The sequence below is a fragment of the Ostrinia nubilalis genome, chromosome 18 (genome assembly GCF_963855985.1).
Source record: "Ostrinia nubilalis chromosome 18, ilOstNubi1.1, whole genome shotgun sequence".
Taxonomy (NCBI): Eukaryota; Metazoa; Arthropoda; class Insecta; order Lepidoptera; family Crambidae; genus Ostrinia; species Ostrinia nubilalis.
Genome location: NC_087105.1, coordinates 2,385,022 through 2,405,048, shown reverse-complemented (window position 1 = coordinate 2,405,048; position 20,027 = coordinate 2,385,022). Strand labels below are relative to the sequence as shown.

Sequence of the window (20,027 nt, the reverse complement as noted above, 5' to 3'; positions counted from 1 at the left end):
ACCCACCTTTTAGTTGGCCGATAGTTGGGTCGGGCTGTTAATCAGTATGGAGATGTATGAAAGTGCGCACATTACACCGATTTGATATCAGCCGATTCTTCATACAAATAAAACCGGGCCCAACTATCGGCCGACTAAAAGTCGGTGGTCTGCGCCTTGGTTAAAATAAAACAAATGCCTTATTTACTGGGCCAACTTTAGAGTATTCTAATCATTAACTAAAATAAGTTATATAACGCGACGAGCATTACAAAGGTATACCTTACTCATACCCACTTCAGCAATGTATGTAGGTACATTGTTATAATGTGCACGCACACTGCGAACTTTTATTGAATTACAAAAAAGTGTGAGCCGTTATAAAACTCGTAGATCAAATTAAAACACCGACAGAACTACGAGTGTTTGAACGGTCCCGAACTATCAGAAACCAATTTGCGTGCCCTCGAAGCCGAAAAGGCTGCGAGTCCATTATAAAGTTTTAATTCCGTAGTATTAAGAACAAATCCGTGAGGGCAGGAGGGTTTGGAGAGATTATTCCGAGGTGTCATACCTGTTAAAAGGATTTGAATAAATGTTTCGGTAAATTGGGAAAGTTTGGCTACTATTAACGACAGTGGATTAGTAGAGATTGTGTATCAGAACATCATAATATTAATAAGAGTAAAACTTTTATTATGTGTGTGTCAACACACACAGTTTGAATAGAATAGAATAACATATTCCGGAAATTTGAATGTAGGACAATGATCCCAACTAGCACATTGGTGGAAATAGCAGCCTATTTTGCAACTTTTAGCTGTACAGTAGCGCTTTAGGGGTTCAGAAAGTGGTTTTAAGTTCTACTATTGCTTCCGTTTACAGCTCATAGCTGAAAATATCACTAGAGGTAGCAGAAACTGAACCAAATGCCACTATAGGCTTTTTAAGAGTTCATTTTACAACCCATTTGCAGTCTATAGCTTTAAAAGAGAGTTAAAAATATATGTTAAAGCTTAAAGCTGCTAAAAAGCTTCTATTGTCGCTGCTGTACGCTTCAGAACTGCATAAAGACTTTGATTGCAGAACGGAACTGTATAAAATATTTATTTATCACTGTTCTGCCACTGAAAGTTTCATTGCAGAAGTGATTTGTACTTTTGCGCAGACTTAAGTGGCAATTTGATAGACTGTATAATACCTCATTGATTTTCAGTTTTCCACATTTAACAAAACAATTACCTACCTACGAGTATATGCAACCATGGCATCGTATAGTATCGTTTCGATTCAAATGACGTCCACAGTTGGGCAAAGGACAAGAACTAAATATACTAAAAAAACAAGTAGGAAAATATTATAAGATATTGCTCAAAAAGAGAGCAAAAAAAAAAGAGTAATCTTAATAATATTATTTTACCAGCTATGATACTAGCAAAGAGACAATTAGAAAAGAAACAAACTATGACACGATTACGCGTACCGGAAAACGTAGCGTGGGACGTCCACCTACAAGGTGGACCGACGACATCGTAAAGGTAGAGGGAAGCGCTGGACGCAGGCCGCTACCAATCGATCAACGTGGAAAGCATTAGGGGAGGCCTATGTTCAGCAGTGGACGTCCTATGGCTGAAATGATGATGATGATGACACGATTTCAATAACTAAGTATTATGATCATAGAAATGTTTTCTCGAATTTCATATAACGTAAAAATATTGAAAAGATTCCTTAAACTTATACTTATACAGTGAACCAACCAATCCAATCTATTTATATTGAAAATGACCGAAAGTTGGAAACTCGGCAACATTATGAGAATTATAACTCCAAGGAGATTGGAGTGTTAGGAAGGAATTTGGTAAATTACACCGGCCACAGAAGTGCTAACAATCCTTGAGAATGCTGTGGCGATATCGATAGAAAATATCGTTTGTCGATAGTTTATTACACATTGGCACTGGCCTTTTAAACGTAGTTTTTAACATATTTATTTAGCTACTAGTACACTACATCCAGCCTTTTTATACATAATACTGGCATACATTTTCTCATACCCCAAAAAGCACACAAAACAAAATTAAATAGATACCTACGTCAATCTTTAAAGAATAATATTTTATGACTTCGTTTTTCAAAATCAAATCAATGAAGTATTTTCCTTTTGATTTAACTTCAAATAAATCTAAATCCATTATGCTTGTGCATACATGCCGATTAATTATTCTTATTCAAGCAGTGTTCATGATTGCTAATCAATTAGCAAACAGTTTCAGCAACAACAACAGAAGCGAGTTAAACGCTTTGCGTTCTAATATTTCTGCACAATAAATGTCATTTAAAATCTATACTAATATCTATACTAATATTATAAATGCGAAAGTAACTCTGTCTGTCTGTCTCTTTCACGCCTAAACCACTGAATCGATTTTGATGAAATTTGGCATACAGATAGTTTGAGTCCCAAGAAAGGACATAGGATAGTTTTTATCCCGGTTTTTGAAGCAGGGACGCGCGCGATAATGTTTTTCTGTGACAGACAAATTTAAGTTCGCGGGCGAAGCCGCGGGCGGAAAGCTAGTCAGTAATAAGACATGATTTATTAACATTAAGATATTTAATATTTAAAACATACAAAATGTATAATCAGCGTTTTAAATGATCAAAAACCATCGACATGAATCATTTATCGATACCTACTCTGCCTACCCTTAGGCAACACTACAATACTCGTACCAATAATAAGTTTTCTTTTGAGAAACCAGCTCGATATTTCTAATTCGTTGTATTCATAACTTCGTGACCTTACGTTTCCATTTAATCCATTTATACTTATGTGTATAATATCGACGTCAAAAGAAAACCTTCGCCGACGAAAATATCGAACATTTCTAAAAGGGGAAGTAGAAAGCTAAATGCAATTTAGGTACTCGTACTTGACTGAAGCAATTTTGACAGCGGAATTTGATTTGATGAAAGCTAAAACCCCTAATAAATAATAATAATCTTATAAATGCGAAAATAACTCTGTCTGTCTGTTACGCTTTCACGCCTAAACCACCGATTTGATGAAATTTGGCATAGAGATAGTTTAAGTCCCGGACCCGGGAAAGAACATAGGATTACAGACGAATTTCACGTTGCCGCGGGAAAAGGCTAGTACTCATACATACAGGGTGTCCCAAAATTAGCACGTCACACTGACACTGGAGGGAGCTGATTCTAAGACACATCGAACAAGCTTAATGTCCATAGAGAAGTTTATTTTTTAAAATGGACATAATATACTTGTTAAGGTGCGTACCTACGTATTGCGCGTACCCTGGTACGCGTACTCAGTTTACGCGTATCCGGAACGCGTACCAGGTTACGCGCAATCCGTACGCACCTTTAGATGCGTCTTAAGCTCATTTACCTCTGGACGTGCAAATTTTGGGACACCCTGTATGTGAAAAGTTATTTATCTCTAAAACGACAATGCAGAACTATAAACAAACGTCATCCACATTCTGTGGCACGTACTAGTAATTACAGAACTTGACATTTAATAGAACTATGCCATTAACCGAATGCCCGCTAAAGAGTTTTATTTACCATTTGAATGTTTTGGCAAATGAGAGATGAAAGCGCTTTATGTGAAATGGCAGATTTAATGTACGCTGAGTAAACATCCAGAGCATTTATTGTATCAAACATTTAGGAAACGGCAAAATACCTAAATACCATTCTGCAGTCAGACATGTTACTACTAGACAGGCTGTGCATTACTGAGATATTGATCATTGAGATGACCGTAAAAAAAATAACCATAAAAGTTAGCGTAAGCGCTTTACAACAACAGTGGATAAATTTTTGGAGTAGGTACTAACTTTTTGAAATTCCTTTAATGAAATTAAGTTTAGAACTGGGCTTTCAAATGATACCAATATTAGTGGGAACTGGGAATACATATATAACCGATGTTTCAAAATAAGAATCCGGTTTCCACTCAACAATAATTTATTCCATCTTGTAACAACACTTTCACACTTTCCGATACAAGTTAACAGCTCGCCGTCTGGCGACCGACTGACTCGAGACACGGCAACCGCCTTGCTTTTATAAGCATAGCAAACGTAAGAGTGGGGTTGCCGTGTTGCTAGTCATTACAACTTAACAATTTAAAATATTAAAAATAATAATAAAAATATTAGATTATAAATATTTATTTAATAAAATACATAATATTTTATATACTTGCTTTTATATTTAATAATAACAATAAATAAATTGCAAGCATTGGTAAAACTCGTTTACAACTCGGCCATCCTAATTTTTAAACGAGACCCATCGTTTAAGTATTATAATCGCATGCAGCTTACTTTAAAAAGATAAATTATTACATAACAAAATAAATCATTAATATTGAATCAATTAAACAAATCATATTATATCTTTTTAGATTTTTATTTGCATACCCCACAATTGATGTGATACGAATTGATCAGTGACCGGTTTACAAGAAAAACCACTTGATCGCGATCACATCAATTGGTGACCGGGCTGTGTGTGCACCCTGAATATTATGCACACATCCTTATTATGCTCAACCTGAATATTATGAGCATAACTTATTACTAAAGTCTTATTACTTCCTTACATATTATCATCACTATTATTATCAGATAAATTGTCATGCTTACTATCACAAGAATCTTCACTACTATCATCATCGTTGTTACTAAAATTCAACCACGGATGTATCTTATCTACGGCTACAATCGCTTCATAGCGCCTACCTTTTCTTGTTAATTCTGTATCCTCAATTATGTATCTATCATTGGGCAATACCTTTCGAATTCTATATGGTCCACGAAATTTAGGTTCTAGCTTACGGGATTGACCATCTTGACTGGGAATAGCTCTAAGAGCTCTTACAAGGTCTCCCTCTTTGAATTGTCGTTCCCGTCTCTTAGAATCATACTGTATTTTGTCCTTTAACTGTTGAGAGTCAATCAAAGTTTTAGCTTCTGCCCTAGCCTCATCCAGACTGGTTTCTATCACCCTATTGCCAACATCGTCAATAACATCATTTAGTATACTTTCCGAAGGATTAGTAGCCCTACGACCAAAAAGCAATTCTGTTGGGGTTTTCTTAGTTGTGGCGTGAACTGAAGTGTTGATTCCTAGTTGAATATCAGGTAAGTATTCATCCCATACATTTTTGGGTTTATCGTGGGTCATAGCTCCCAGAGCTGCTAGTATGGTTCTGTTAAATCTCTCTACCTGCCCGTTGGCTCTTGGGGTTGCTACAGCATTGAATACATGCTTAATTCCATTCGATTTAATGAAATCTTGAAAAGTTTTTCCCGTAAAGCTAGTACCTTGATCTGTTATTAGTCTAGTAGGGGTGCCAAAGTAGCTAAAATGTTCTTTAAACACTTTAACAGATGAGGAGGATTTAGTGTTTGGTACAGCTGTCAAATTCACGAACTTGGTAAAGGCATCTACAATGACCAGGATATAGGCATTTCGCCGTTTGCTTTTATTAAATGGACCAAGGTGATCAGCGTGGATAGTGTGAAATGGTATGTCAATTTTGGGAATTGGATGGAGTAAGCCTGCCTTAGTGCCTCCTGGTGTTTTATGATGGGCACACTCAAGGCACGAGCTTACATATTTTTTTACAAATTTACGCATCTTTGGAAACCAATACATTGACCGAATCCTATCCAAGGTCTTATCGAACCCAAAATGTCCGACTTTATCATGATTGGCTTGAAGGATTTGCCAACGAACGCCTTTGGGAACTACCCATCTCAGACAATCGGGGCCTACTATGCGGTAAACTTTACCATTTTTTAATTTGTAATTTTTGATAATATCCATAACGTTATCAGATTTTGGGTCATTTAACACCTCTTTTATGTGTTTGACAGATTCATCATTGTCTTGTACCGTCGCGATCCAGTCCTCAGAATTAATCACGAGAATGTCTAATGCGCGATTTTCCAATTCAAAGTTCGGTATAGCGTTTCGGCTTAATGCGTCAACGTGCTGCATTTTCTCAGCGGCTTTATGTTCTATTGTACAGTCAAATTCTTGGAATTGTATCCACCAGCGGGCTATTCTGGGGACTAGATCGCGTTTTGTCAATGTAGTTCGCAAAGCATTACAGTCTGTACAAATTTTAAACGATATACCCAGTAAATACACCCGAAATCTATTGAGTGATGCTATCACAGCAAGGGTTTCCAGTTCGTAAGAATGAAGCTTTTGTTCTTCATTATTAGTTTGTCGACTGTAATACGCTACTGGTTGGAGAACACCAGCTTCATTCTTTTGGAGGAGTATACCGGCAATACCTATTTTGCTTGCATCAGTGTGGAGCTGAGTCTCAGCCTTAGGGTCATATAGAGCAAGTACCGGCCTTTTGACGAGCTTATCTTTAAGTGTTTCGAAGGACTTTTGCTGTTCATCATTCCAGCACCACACTGCATTCTGTTTCAATAATGATGTCAAAGGTCGTGCCATAATGGCGAAGTCTTTTATGAAACGTCGAAAAAAACTGGCTAAGCCAATGAATCGTCTGATATCGTGCTGGTTTTTTGGGACGGGAAATTTACGAACTGCCTCAGTTTTAAGAGACCCTGGCCTAACACCTTCTGCGCTAATTTCGAACCCAAGATAATCAATTTTATCAAAAAAGAATTTACACTTTTCGAGCTTTAGAGTTAACCCACCTTGTTTCAGCAGGGACAGGACTTCATCTAGGCGTTCCAATCCTTCCTCAAATGTTCTAGCTGGGATGAGGACATCGTCCATGTATATAAGTGCGTATTTAACGCGAGCTTTATTAAGTATTTTATTTATTGCTCTCTGAAAAACCGAGGGGGCGTTCACTAGGCCAAAAGGCATTCTATTATACTCATACTGCCCATCAGGAGTAACGAAAGCTGTTTTGGGGCGAGACTCTTCGACAATGGGTATTTGATAATAGCCGGACGCAAGGTCCAAAGTGATAAACACCTTGCTATTAGCCAGAAGATCCAACTGATCCTCTATCCTTGGTAGAGGATAGTGTTCCTTTATTGTTTTGTTATTAAGGGCTCGGTAATCAACGCATAAGCGTTTTTCACCAGATTTCTTTTGAACGAGGACGATGGGACTTGCATAAGGGGAACTTGATTCACGAATGATATTACAATCCAGCATTTCCTGGACCATATTTTGAACAAGTTGTCTGTCATTTAGGGATAGTCTATAGGGTCTATAGACCACTGGTTCGGAATCTTTAAGATTAATCACCATTTCTGCGGCAGAAGTGAAACCTAAATCTTGTAAGTTAGAGGAAAAACACTCTTTGTATTTGTGGAGAAGACCTTCGAGCTTACTATTTTGTTCTGGGGTCAATTCACCATAGTTCAATGCTGATTCGTCGCTAGCATTAGTTTCGTGTATAGATAGACAATGTTGCTCATTGCCTCGTGTTAAAATTCGAGCTCGTGTTACTAAACTATTTGCTGGTATGTGAATTTCTTTGCCAGATAAATTTTGTACGAGTAGTTTCCCTATGCCATCTTGGAGTTTGTATTCTCCTGGCAGTAGGAAGTGTTCCTTTCCCGGTGAACTTCGAATGGTTCCATGAACATAAACTGATCCCGTATACCCAGTGCTTTCCCTAACATCAACTATGGAAAGATCCTCAAGTGCCAGTTTAACATCCAGTATCGAAATCAAAGGCAATCTGTGTGATTCAGATACTGTTTCACACCTTTTAATAATGAGATCAGTAGAAGTTTTGGTTATCGTTATAGTTGGACGTTCCGTATAGCTATGACCTATGAGTATAGGACAACTAATCATGTGATCATCGACGATCAAAGTTTCAACATTGTTCTCAACGACGCCTTGGACATCTATCTTGACATGAGCAAGCCCAATAGGGCGATATGGTACATTTCCTAGACCCTTCAGAACTGGAGTATCAACTTCTCGCCACTTAACGTTGAGGATTTCGGCGTCTGTTACACGCATAAGAGTACAGTCACTTCCTAAGTCTATATGGGATGATACAGCATGACCATTAACTTTAAAAGGGAGCCTATACTTTGTACCCACATTATCACATAATCGAACCTCCATTACAGTATTCGTATTGTCAGGCGGTGTTTTTGTATTATTGTTCGCCTGTTTTGGACATTTGTCCATGGTATGTCCCCTCCACTTACAGATACTACATTTAACAACTGGTTTAGGACACCTATAAAAAGCATGTCCTATTTCATTACAGTTGTAACATTTAGCATTGTTGTCAGGTTTTGTTGATTTTAGCATTTCTGAAGTACCTTGGGATTGATGAGTTATTCTCTTAGTATCTTTATGCTTATTATCAATCTCTTTATTTTGCCCTATTTTAACAGTCTTAAAAAACTTTAAAACTTCTTCGGGCTCAGAAAATTGAGCTGCTTGTGCACTTAAACGAATACCACGATCCTCAATACCAAAAATTATGCAGTCTACTGCATTTTTCCCGAATATAGAGCATCTATTAAGCAGGTTTAGTTTAGTATAATAATAGAGTTCTAAAGATTCGCCAAATCTTACTTTCTTACTTAACATATCAGTAAGTAGTTCTGCGTAATTATCTCGTGAAGGAAAAGACTCTAATAACTTAGCCTTCCATTCATCCCAAGTATAAAGAACTGATGGTAGACCCTGGTACCAAGTTTTGGCGACACCACATAACTTAGGTAAGGCATAGTGTATAATTTGTTTATTACTCCAATCATAAATTTGTGCACATTCTTCAACTTTGCGCAGCCAGGCATCTACCGTCTGTTCTTTAGACATCGGGTCAAAATCTGGGATAACATTGAGTACTGGAAATGTTTCATTACTTTTTCGTAAGGAGCAGTTTTTGTAGTCGGACATTATGTCCAACACCTTCTCTAATAATCGAGCACTAAGGTTATTGCCGCTGTTTTGATTCCCAGGATTGGGGAATACAGGACTAACAGGTCTAGTACGGTCAAAATCATGATAAATACCTCGAGGTCTTTCATGCTGCTCCTTTGAAGTAGACACCCGTGGGTGCGGTGAACGTGAGTGCGTACGATGAACTCGAGGTCTAGCGCGGTGGCCACTCCGCTCGCGGAGACTCGTACGCTCCCTGCTTCTGGAGCGCCGTCTAACAGCGCTGTGTGAAGGCGCACGCCTCTTTGACTGCTGCTCATGGCCAGCAGGAGGCTGGTTTCCAACGATGCTGGGTGAGCGTGAACGCTCCTGCCTTGTTGAAGGCCGTTCATCAACGGCAGGGGAGTGTCTTCCAACGATGCTGGGTGAACGCGTGCGCAGTCGCCTCATCGACCGCCGCTCACCAGCAGCTGACGAGTGCCTCCCCATGATGCTCCGCGAACGCGTGCGCTCGCGCCTCCCATTGGCAGCAGGAGATTGCTTCTTACTTCGTCGTCGAGAACTCCTTTCCGACGACGTCTTTCCATTACTGTCTTTAGTTCGAGGCATCTGAAAACTTGTGTAGGCAGTGATATCCCGCTTCTGAGATATAACCGATGTTTCAAAATAAGAATCCGGTTTCCACTCAACAATAATTTATTCCATCTTGTAACAACACTTTCACACTTTCGGATACAAGTTAACAGCTCGCCGTCTGGCGACCGACTGACTCGAGACACGGCAACCGCCTTGCTTTTATAAGCATAGCAAACGTAAGAGTGGGGTTGCCGTGTTGCTAGTCATTACAACTTAACAATTTAAAATATTAAAAATAATAATAAAAATATTAGATTATAAATATTTATTTAATAAAATACATAATATTTTATATACTTGCTTTTATATTTAATAATAACAATAAATAAATTGCAAGCATTGGTAAAACTCGTTTACACATACGCTTGAAAATTTTTGTCCCGGAAGTGCGATTTTTTTATACTGAGTGTACGAGTATTATTAACAGTTATCTGCGTGTTTTTGAATCTAATTTATGAACAAAATCACATGTCAACTGTGCTGGTAAAAAAATATCTCTATTATAAAACAACTTTCATATTAACTACCTTATATCCGTAAATAAATATTCTTTGAATCTATGTATATCTAAAAAGCGAAAGATCACTGATTGACTGTCTAGTGAGACAGCCAATCAGTGATCTTTCGATGTGGATCAATCAGTGTCAGATCATGAGTGATCAATCAGTCAATGAGTGAGTGCACTCATCACGAAATCTCAGAAACTACAAGTGCTAGGAGTCTCAAATTTTGCACAGGGGTTCTTTTTTGACCGTAGGTGCTCACTAAGAACGGATTTTACTCAAGCTCCACCCCCAAGGGGGTAAAACGGGATCCAAGCGTACGAAGTCGCGAGCGGCCGCTAGTACTTAGGTAGGTAAATATAATCTTTGTGTAGTAGCACAAGTCTTTCTTATTATTATTTATGTAAACGGATATAACACCACTGCCTAGCAGATCTAATTTCGTGATAGCGTTGCGACATTCAGACAAAAGGATGCTCTTAACGTTTATGGGCGAACCGATTTATTGTTGGGCAAAAACCTGGTACTTTGGACTTTTGGTAGCTTAATAAAGTGCCTCATCAGGACAAAATTGTGGTGTTAATATGAGATTTTATTATTTAATAGTGGTATGTTGGAATCACTTAAACGTGAATACATGTCTAAAAAGATTTGCTGGAAAGATTTGTTGGATGGAAACAGTCGGAAGCATATTAATTAACCTATCCTTAAATTAGTATAGCAAATAATGCTGATGATAGAATTTATCCGTTACACGTTGATTAAATCAATTATTTAATTGCTAAGCCTTAATGGGTAACATGACGGTCGACGGATAATTTGACTTTAACTTTGACTTTGATGATACATGAAGTAGGTACCCAAGTAATTACTGAATTTCTGGCATTATTTACTACTTCATTAATGGCTACCTATCTTCTTATGGCTACTTCATCAATATTTTTTAGATTAAGTAGCTAGGAACTGCATAGTACACAGCAGCGGTCTATTTTTAACCAATCTTTCATGCGGCAGTAAATTGCGGATCCTCTAAAAATAAGTACAGTTCACGACTAATTTAGAGCAGGTTAAAGATTGGCTCGAAGCCCTGAAGCGAATGCTTCGATAATGGTAAAGAATCCTACGCCCCTATGAGGTCTCACAGTGCGCGTGGACGCACAGGGTCCCAAAAATCTATTCATAGACAATACTTGAGTGGCGGAGTGACACAAACGAACCAATGACAGATCTATCAACGCTGTGCGTTCGACTTCGCATAGCGTTACTCCTTCACTTAAGCAAGCATCGTTTGTGAATACGGGTGTTAGACTCTTAGTAAAAATCTAACTAATATTAAAGGAAAATAACTCTGTTACCTTTCACGCCTAAACATACGAAAATTTCGACAAATTTTGTTAAAAAGGTGATTGTTTGGACAAGGTATAAGCAATTTTTAACCCCCGACGCAAAAAAGAGAAATAATAATCATACCCATCAGATATCATAATATATTGTCACCAGTATGATTCGAACCCTCAAACGCTTGCATTAACAAGTACCTAGTATGCGATGCAAACCACAGACCAAGCGATCGTCATTTGTTATAAAAAGTCTTTTGCCGCTAATTAAAGGCTAGGCGTCGCGATCGCCATCGATTTATGTACACTCATTATTTTTTAAACAGCTGTGCCCGTGACCATCGTACGTGTGAAAATTATATATTTTTCCGTACACACTGTATTTAATTAGTGCAAATTACAAACAGAAGTGTACAAAAAATACCTAAAATATGTAATCCGCAATAGGATAAATGTTCGACTGGTAACTATGGAGATATTTTGACAAACATACCGACTTGGGAGGTGTGAATTTGTGATTTTCTTTTAACTAGACACTTGAAGGAAAGTCATTTCTGATTGTTTATGTAGATAAATTATTACATTTGCCGAGCAATTTGCTATAATCTGATAACTTAGTTAGTTGGTGGTAGAGTTTGTTCTAAGTCTGCCTGGCTAGCTTCCACCACCTAACTTTAACTGTCATCATAACAACAATGTTCAGCATTGTTTCGTCAAGTGGATGAAGTGTTTAAGTATGCTCGCTTCTACTTTCAAGACAACTGTAGCCTAATCAATACCTATCTTTTAAAATAAGTGTTGTTATAGAAAAGCGGGATTCCCTAACACAAGAATACTGAAAAAGAGAATCCTTCCTAGTTTATTTATTAGTAGACGTTATAGTGTAGGGTAATGTTAACCTTCCTCGATAAATGGGCTTTTCAAATTTTCAACACAAACATATTTTTATAAATCGGACCAGTAGTTTCTGAGATTAGCGCGTTCAAGCAAACAAACAATTACTCTTCAGCTTTATAATATTAGTAGACAGTAGAGATTACTATAGATAAAGTAGTAATAAATCGTCTCACAGAAATTTTAATAAGGTGCAACGAAATTAAAACGTCTGTAGTGTGAATCATTATTTCCCATGAAAGGAGATAGGCCAAGAGCGTCCCCATTGTGGTTAAAAAAAACCCTCTAACACTGCCAACCAAAATAAAACAATATCCATCCATGAATAAAGCAACCGACAAATCGAAGGCGATAAAGCGGCGGATTATCCTGAGATTATCACAAGCGAGGGGCCACCAGGTCAGGATCACAACTTTGACGGCTTCTGAAACCTTATAGATCTTTGGGGATCTGTATTAAGACTTCCACGGCTGTGACGCGACCTACATGGTAATTAGGTGGCCACAACTTTGCGATTAGTTGGAGGGCCATTCAAAAAGGATATCTGTGTTCGTTGTAATAAAACTTTCTTTTCCAGCAACTCAATAAACACAATGTAGAGTCCGCATCATTCAAATCACGCCTATCAAGTTCCATAATTTGTACCAATAATTTTTGAGCAAGTGAAATGTCTCGTACTTCATTACTAGGAGTGATATGATGAGGTCAATAATAGAGTTGGTTAATTTATCACAAAATAGGTACTCGTAGTCGTTATTTGGTGTGATTTTGCAACAAAATTTTATCTATGGAGATGTACGGTATCTTACAGTGGGCTGAGTGTGAGTTTACATTAAAAAATGTATGAAAGTTTTAGTTTTTAAAAGTGAGCAGTGAGCAGTTTCACTAGTGAGCGCGTTTGATGAAAACTCACACTAGGCCCACTGGTCATAGCTACCTTAGCATTAAAATATACTTTGCAATCAAAGATAATAAGTACCTACTAGTTTCGTTTTGAAGCTGCCCTTAATTTGCCGTACATATCCATGTTATTACTTCTATTCGTGGAATATGGTGCTTATTGACTATTCACAAAGTGTATTTATCTACTTTCTTTTACAGAACGTGATCCAAAACGAAGAATACATACAGGAACCAAATATCACGCGACCCTTTGGTTCTCCTAAGTTAGGGGTCCCCTTAAGATCGTTTCGCTATCTTAGTTTCAGATATGCACTGTGAAAAATTCAGCTTGTAGGTAATTCTCAACTATTTGTTTATAACAAACGCAATATAAGCGTTCTAAAATTAGCCATAAACTAGCTAGGAAGCACTACAGTGGTAATGGTAATGATCGTGAACGCTTCAGTGTACTTGTACGAGAACTTATCGATTTCAAGAACATGCACCTGAGACTTGAGTTTTGCATGGTTTCTGTCTTGGCTGAATGCGATTATACATCGCGGAAGATAATTATGTTATTTACGCACGTATTCACAAACGATGCTTGCTTAAGTGAAGCAGCAAATCGAACGCACAGCATGGAAAAGAGATCTGTGATTGGTTCGTGTGTCACCCTGTGCGTCCACGCGCACTGCGAGACCTCATAGTAATGTTTGTGAATACGAGCGTTATTGAAGGTTTTTAAAGCAATTGTTATTTAGAAATATGAATAAGAGTAGAAGGATTTACGGCGAAATAAGGTAAACACTGTGGCATTTTATATAGTTGTAAATAGATTATGATTTTGCAACAAACAATGTATTATAATATTGTAATGTGCTGTTGACTACTTCAACGTCCGTTTATGGTGCAAAGATAACGAATAAACTTAATTAAATAATGAAATAATGATACAATACAAATTCTACATGATGATACCGGGTGCAAATGCTTAAGTATAAAATATTATTATAATTACACGTTAACATTTTTCCCTCTAATGATTAATTATTTATTTATTTCATTAATAACAATCCTAATATCTCTAACATTACTGGTTACTCCAATGCGATAGAGTAGATTAATTAGTAAATATTTAACAATCAAAATTGCCGCTATCGCTATAACATAAAATAAATAATGTAACCTTGGTGAATTCAGTCAAAAAACAGCTGAATATGTCAACGGTTCAGGCTACTAAATTATTTTTATTATTTTATTCATTTATTTATACATGAATAGAACGGTAGTATCAATTACACTATTCAAACAAAGTTCAGAATAACATTTAAGTACTTATAAATGTTATCAACTGCAGTACGACTGGTTGCATAGGTTGCCCCCGTACCAATTTGAAGATATTTGAGTTTTGCAAATTATGCTGATTTGTAATTTTTTTGTTTACGTTACGTCACATAATCCCCCCGGCGCCACCGTCGCTGCCCAAGCGAGAGGATACGAGTAATAGGTAGGTATGCAATTTATGGCATATTATATTAATGGCGATAGTTGTAAATACCACACCCGAGTCAGCCCGAGTCACGTGCTTCGCTTCCCCTGCATAACGACTGTAAAGCGCTTTAATAACGACTACAGCGCTTTAATAAATCGTAGTTATTAACGAATTTCGAATGCATTAATATCACGTCATCTGACTGTTACGGAAACCTTCATATTTAAAGTCTGTTACGAAAGAAATATCTCGTTGATTGATCCATCTATTGTTATTAATGCAAAAGTGTCTGTTTATGACATTTTCATGAGTAAACTACTGAACGGATTTCGAGTAATTCGGATATAGAGATTTTTAGATTTTGTACTCTGGGGAAGGACTTTTTTACGTGGAAACTAAAGTTAAAGGATGTGAAATAGGGGATGAAATCTTGTTATTGATGTAAAAAGTTAATTTTATACTTTAAAAAAAAGTTTTTTGAAAAGGCAAGCATGAGATTAAGACTTTCTGTAACATAGGTACTTAAATACACGCGAGCAAAGTTGCGGACTAAAGCTAGTAAAATAAATAAATGCTTCGATAGAATCATACTTAATAATGTTGACCTTGGCCCAGGGAAAAGTAACAATCGTTAGCCCTTTCTTACTGAAATAGGGCCACCATGTCACTTCGTTTCCAAGTATACCCATAGTAATTTGTTAGAAAGTTTTAAAATAGATTCATTTCTGTCCTTTATTTGTCAGAAATAGTCATTGGCTTTTGAACTAGTAGGTACAACAGTAGTAGAAATGATATTGAAACAAAAAGATCCTGCCTACACAAATTTTGCAGTTCTGTGAAAAAAAGAATTCCATACCATTAATACGAAAAAGTTTCATAGTATAATACAACCGAATTGAGAACCGCCTCTTTTGGTTGAAGTCGGTTAAAACAAATATTCTCAAACTTCAAGCAAATATCACTTTGAAAAATTAAATCAGTATCGATCAGTGCTATTATCACTGTGACCCGACCCCAACAAAAGTGCCCAACTGAAAAATACCGAATTTCCGTTCGACGAAAGCAGCGAAAAATTCTGAGAACCGTGAAAGTATGACCCAACTCAATTAAGGTAAATGCATTCGTATAAACGAATAATATTTCATCACACGCAAAGCTTTATTATATAGAGATTTATCGCCTGAAAGAACTAATGATGTATACTAATGTAATAAGTTAGCTGACGTTTCATTAATTTCAGTGATCATTTTAGTTGTTTTAACGAGGATTTATACCAAAGGAATCGTTTAAGTTATTAATGTTGGTCTATAGACTGTATTTACACATAAAATTATGTAAGATTGCAGCAAAATGATTTTATTTAAATAATTAGGAAAGAGATACAAAGCTACGCCAATGGAAATTGCAAAAGCTAAACACAAATAGGGGCTATTATACTTTGACACCATAAGTAAGTATGCCCATGGGATGTGGGTAAATATTTTGACCGTTGATCGCGTATAGACCGTAGCTATAACGATAGTCATTAATTTTAGAGCTTTACAAAGTTACTCTACAGTAAATTATGTACCCATATTTTAATTTTAATGTTATTTAGGAATGTTATTTAGGAATATTTAAGAATCATCTTTTATTTGTACACCATGCTCTTACCTGTGTTTCACAAATAAATTATTTGTATTTTTATAATCGCCAAAAAAAATAGAAATTGGCAATTCTATGACTGACTCGAATCTCACTAACATTTCCCTAAAAAAATATATAATGTTTTGCATTGAAGTAAGCGTAGGTATTAGACATCAGTACTAACACTAGTACTCTCCTATTTATTTGCATTCGAAGCATGCCAAGATATTAAGGGCCCTCGAGTCTAACGACCTAGTTGTAGGATTCAGTCAAGAGCTCTTCCTCATAGCTATATTTACTCCGAAGTTTAATGAGACGTATTAAAAGTGTCTAAATATCTATACCTAAAGATAAATAGGACAACTTAATTACTTTTAATTTAACCTAGACTACGAGTACTAAAAACTAAACCAAATACATAAAAATGGCTCGAGTAATTACATTAAAATTGACACGTTTTCCAATTCATATTAGTAGTTGTATATGGGTTTAATAATAACTGTTTGCTGTCACGATTCAAAAACAAGTAATTTCTTATACTATATTTTAAGTTATTGATTTATTTATTGAGACACTAGACACAATAGAAATTTAACTTTTCGAGGCTCACCGATGATCCGCATGGCGTCCTACGTGTTAAATCTAAATTAGGCCGTAAAAACAACTTTTTGAAGGAACGTAACTATAAAATCTAAAGTACTCACTCAGTTTCGTTGTTCTCGAAGACGATGTGTCCCTGCGCTGCTTCATACTGAGCACCACTCTTCGCTGTGCCGTCCTCCGTCCAGTACGGTATCCGCACCTTGCCCCTGGCACCGGCCGTTCTCATCACCCGAAGATCAAAAGTCCCCACTGACTCGGTCAGCTCGAAGTCCCGTTGGGGGAACGAAAACACACCGGAATGATCATCGTCTAAAATCACTACAGTCGCCGTGGACGGGGAAGCCAAAGAAGCGTTCTTTGGAGAAGTCAAACGCACGTAGAAGTGCTCGTCTTCTTCAAACACGTCATCATCGATCACTTGGACGCTAAACGTCTTCTCTGTCTCGCCATGTCTGAATAGCAGAGACCCTTGAGCAGCCACATAATCTGAACCTGCTTCAGCAGTGCCATCTTCCGTGGTATACTGCACGGAAATCTCCCCAGTTAGGTCTCCGCCGCGGACAACTCTCACTTCAAAAGAACCACAGTTCTCCATCACAGTATAATGATCAGGGTCAAATCTGACGTTAGGACCCTTCGGCTCGATCGACGGGGAACCAGACTCACGCCTCTGCAATTCAGCTTTCACTTCACTCAGATCACTTTGAGCTCGCTCCGATATTTTTCGCGAGAAATCCCCACCTCCGGTCATTTTCCTTGTTGCGGCCACTCGGTAAAATGCTCGGGACTTCGGACCGCGAGACATGAGAGTCTCCAGCGCCATTCGCTCCACAGTATCTAGATCTTCTTCCGGATGCTGTCTCCTTAAGTCTCGAAGAACTGCCACGTATTCTCTTCGAGACTTCTCAATCTCACGGCCCTCCTCATCGTCTGATGCGAAATCATCACCACTCGGCTTCAATGCCATCTCCACAGAGCCATCACCTTCCGCTTCCACGATGACTCCGCGTTCATTAACTCGGTATCCTTTTTTCAAATACTTGTAGACTAGAAGTCGTCGGTCCGCAATGTATGCTGTTAAAACTGTCGCCGGGAAGAAAAGGAAGGTCACAGCTCCCTCCCAAACTTCTACTTCGCTGGGTGATATCACTGCTAAGATGAGGTAGAGCCACACGTACGCGAATATCGACCAAGTTGCAGTCACAAGGAAAACCCTGAGATGCTTGATCTTGCGCACTTCTCCATCAGGGATGACCACAACGCATATGGCCATGATGACGAATAAGTTGTAAGCAGCGGAGCCGACGATGGTGCCCGGCCCTAGATCACCAGCTTCGAAGTCCTTCCCGGCTATCTCGATAACTGAGAGTAAGATCTCTGGAGCACTAGACCCTAACGCCATGAGGGTTAGGTTGGCAACAGTTTCGTTCCATACTCGGACGACAACGATTTGCTCGCTTCCGTTCCGCCGCACGCGCACCTCTTTTTCCCTGGACGTGATGACTTCAATGGCGGCCATGAATCTGTCGGAGACGATGGAGACTCCGATGAAAAGATACATGAGGGAGATGAAGTAGATGACGCCGCGCATAGCGAGTTCAAGAGTGGGGACATCTTCGAGGGGTTTCCAGGCGGGTAGGACGAGTCCATCGCTGCACTGGAGGACGTGAGAGGGGGTGGAGTTTCGCGGTGCGAGCCGCGCGGCGGGCTCGGCGCGGGCGACCACGCAGCAAGCCGCGAGCGCGGCAAGCGCGTGCATGCCGTCACGGACCGCGGCCCATGCGTGCGACCGGCGCTGGTCGTAGCCGGCGCCCGACTGAGCGGCGCGACTCGGTCCCCCCGCCGCGGAGGCTTCCAGCGGCCGCGTGTAGTGGAATCGCTTGCAGTAGATTCGGTGAGTCACACGCTTAACCCCTATGGTTGCGTTCCCCTTATTCATTACAATGTAGGTCTACCTACAGTATTTATAACATTGTTTGACTAAAAACTGTTTTGTCTAAGTGAAACATTAATTTGGTAAAAGAACTTTATATTTTTAAAAGAACTAGCAAAAATCCCTAACACGTCTGTGTCAATCAATTTTTCTAAATAAGGAGGTTATTGTTTGTGCATCACTCATCGATGATAATTTATATTTTAAGGTGTCTAGTTTTTACTTAAATACAAAGACACTGAAAAAGTTAAAAGAAAAACGCGAAGTGAATTTAACAAGACTTCGAAAGCTTCAAAATCGTCCACCTTTTTGCAGTTTCCTCCAATATCTACTATTTAATTAAGCACAGAGGAAACTTACCTTTATTTGTGTCACAAATAGGCGCCTCTGTCTAATTGTAGCCCAACATTTATAGAAGCACCCTTCTAAATCCGGCTCTACTGGAAAACCTCGCACGTACTCCATGGGGTTTTATCACCGAAGCGCCCCGTAAACTTGGGAGGAAAGTATTAGCTTTCGACTTATTAAACTTTCGGCTTAGGCATCCGGGTGCAAAGGTTTTTTACAAAATTAGGTCGGCCGTTTGGTGTAGGTAGTGGTTCTAAACGGACTAGACGGAGATCCCGGGTTTGATTCCCGGCCCGGATTTAAATGATGAATTTTAATTTCTGTGACGGGTCTCGGTTTTCCTATGTAATATGTAAGTATTTAAAAAGTATGTTATGTAGTATATCCGTTAAGCTAGCACCCATAACACAATCATATTAAATTATTCAGGACAAAGCACACTTATCAACCCGGAAACTGATCGTAACTGTATCAACTCGAAGCGGTCAGTATTCTTTGTATGAATCTCCGTACAACGCACACTTATCCGTACCGTAACCGCCTCGCCTAGCTTCCCCCTGATCCCTTTCCAGGTATATAAGTGTGCTATGACCTTTATTAAAATTTCGGCTGAGGCATCCGGGTGCTTAGCGTTTTTACGCCGCTATCCTGAGATGCCGACACGAACTTCAAAGTTCGCTAATTGCTGGTGTAACCTCGACTTGACAGCTCGACCGAGATTTTCAGGTCAACTTTTAAGAACTAAGTTTATAACAGAATATTGACAGAGTAAATACAAATGAGTAGGTCATCTTCATAGAAACGCCCGAGCGCGGTTTGTATGTGAGCGCGTGCCAATACGTATGCGGCGCGCACGCACACACTGACAAAATTTAGCGTTGATTAGCGGTGAGTTGCCC

General features: G+C 38.6%; 1 protein-coding gene across 1 annotated transcript in view; it reads right to left on the bottom strand.

Annotated features, from left to right (window-relative positions):
- LOC135080803 (sodium/calcium exchanger Calx) overlaps positions 1-18,786 on the bottom strand; it is a 142,570-nt gene extending 123,784 nt beyond the window's left edge. The window contains exon 1 of the mRNA XM_063975526.1: positions 16,949-18,786. Coding sequence (XP_063831596.1) covers positions 16,949-18,786 — 1,838 coding nt within the window. The remainder of the gene's footprint in view (positions 1-16,948) is intronic.
- Positions 18,787-20,027: the final 1,241 nt, after the last annotated feature.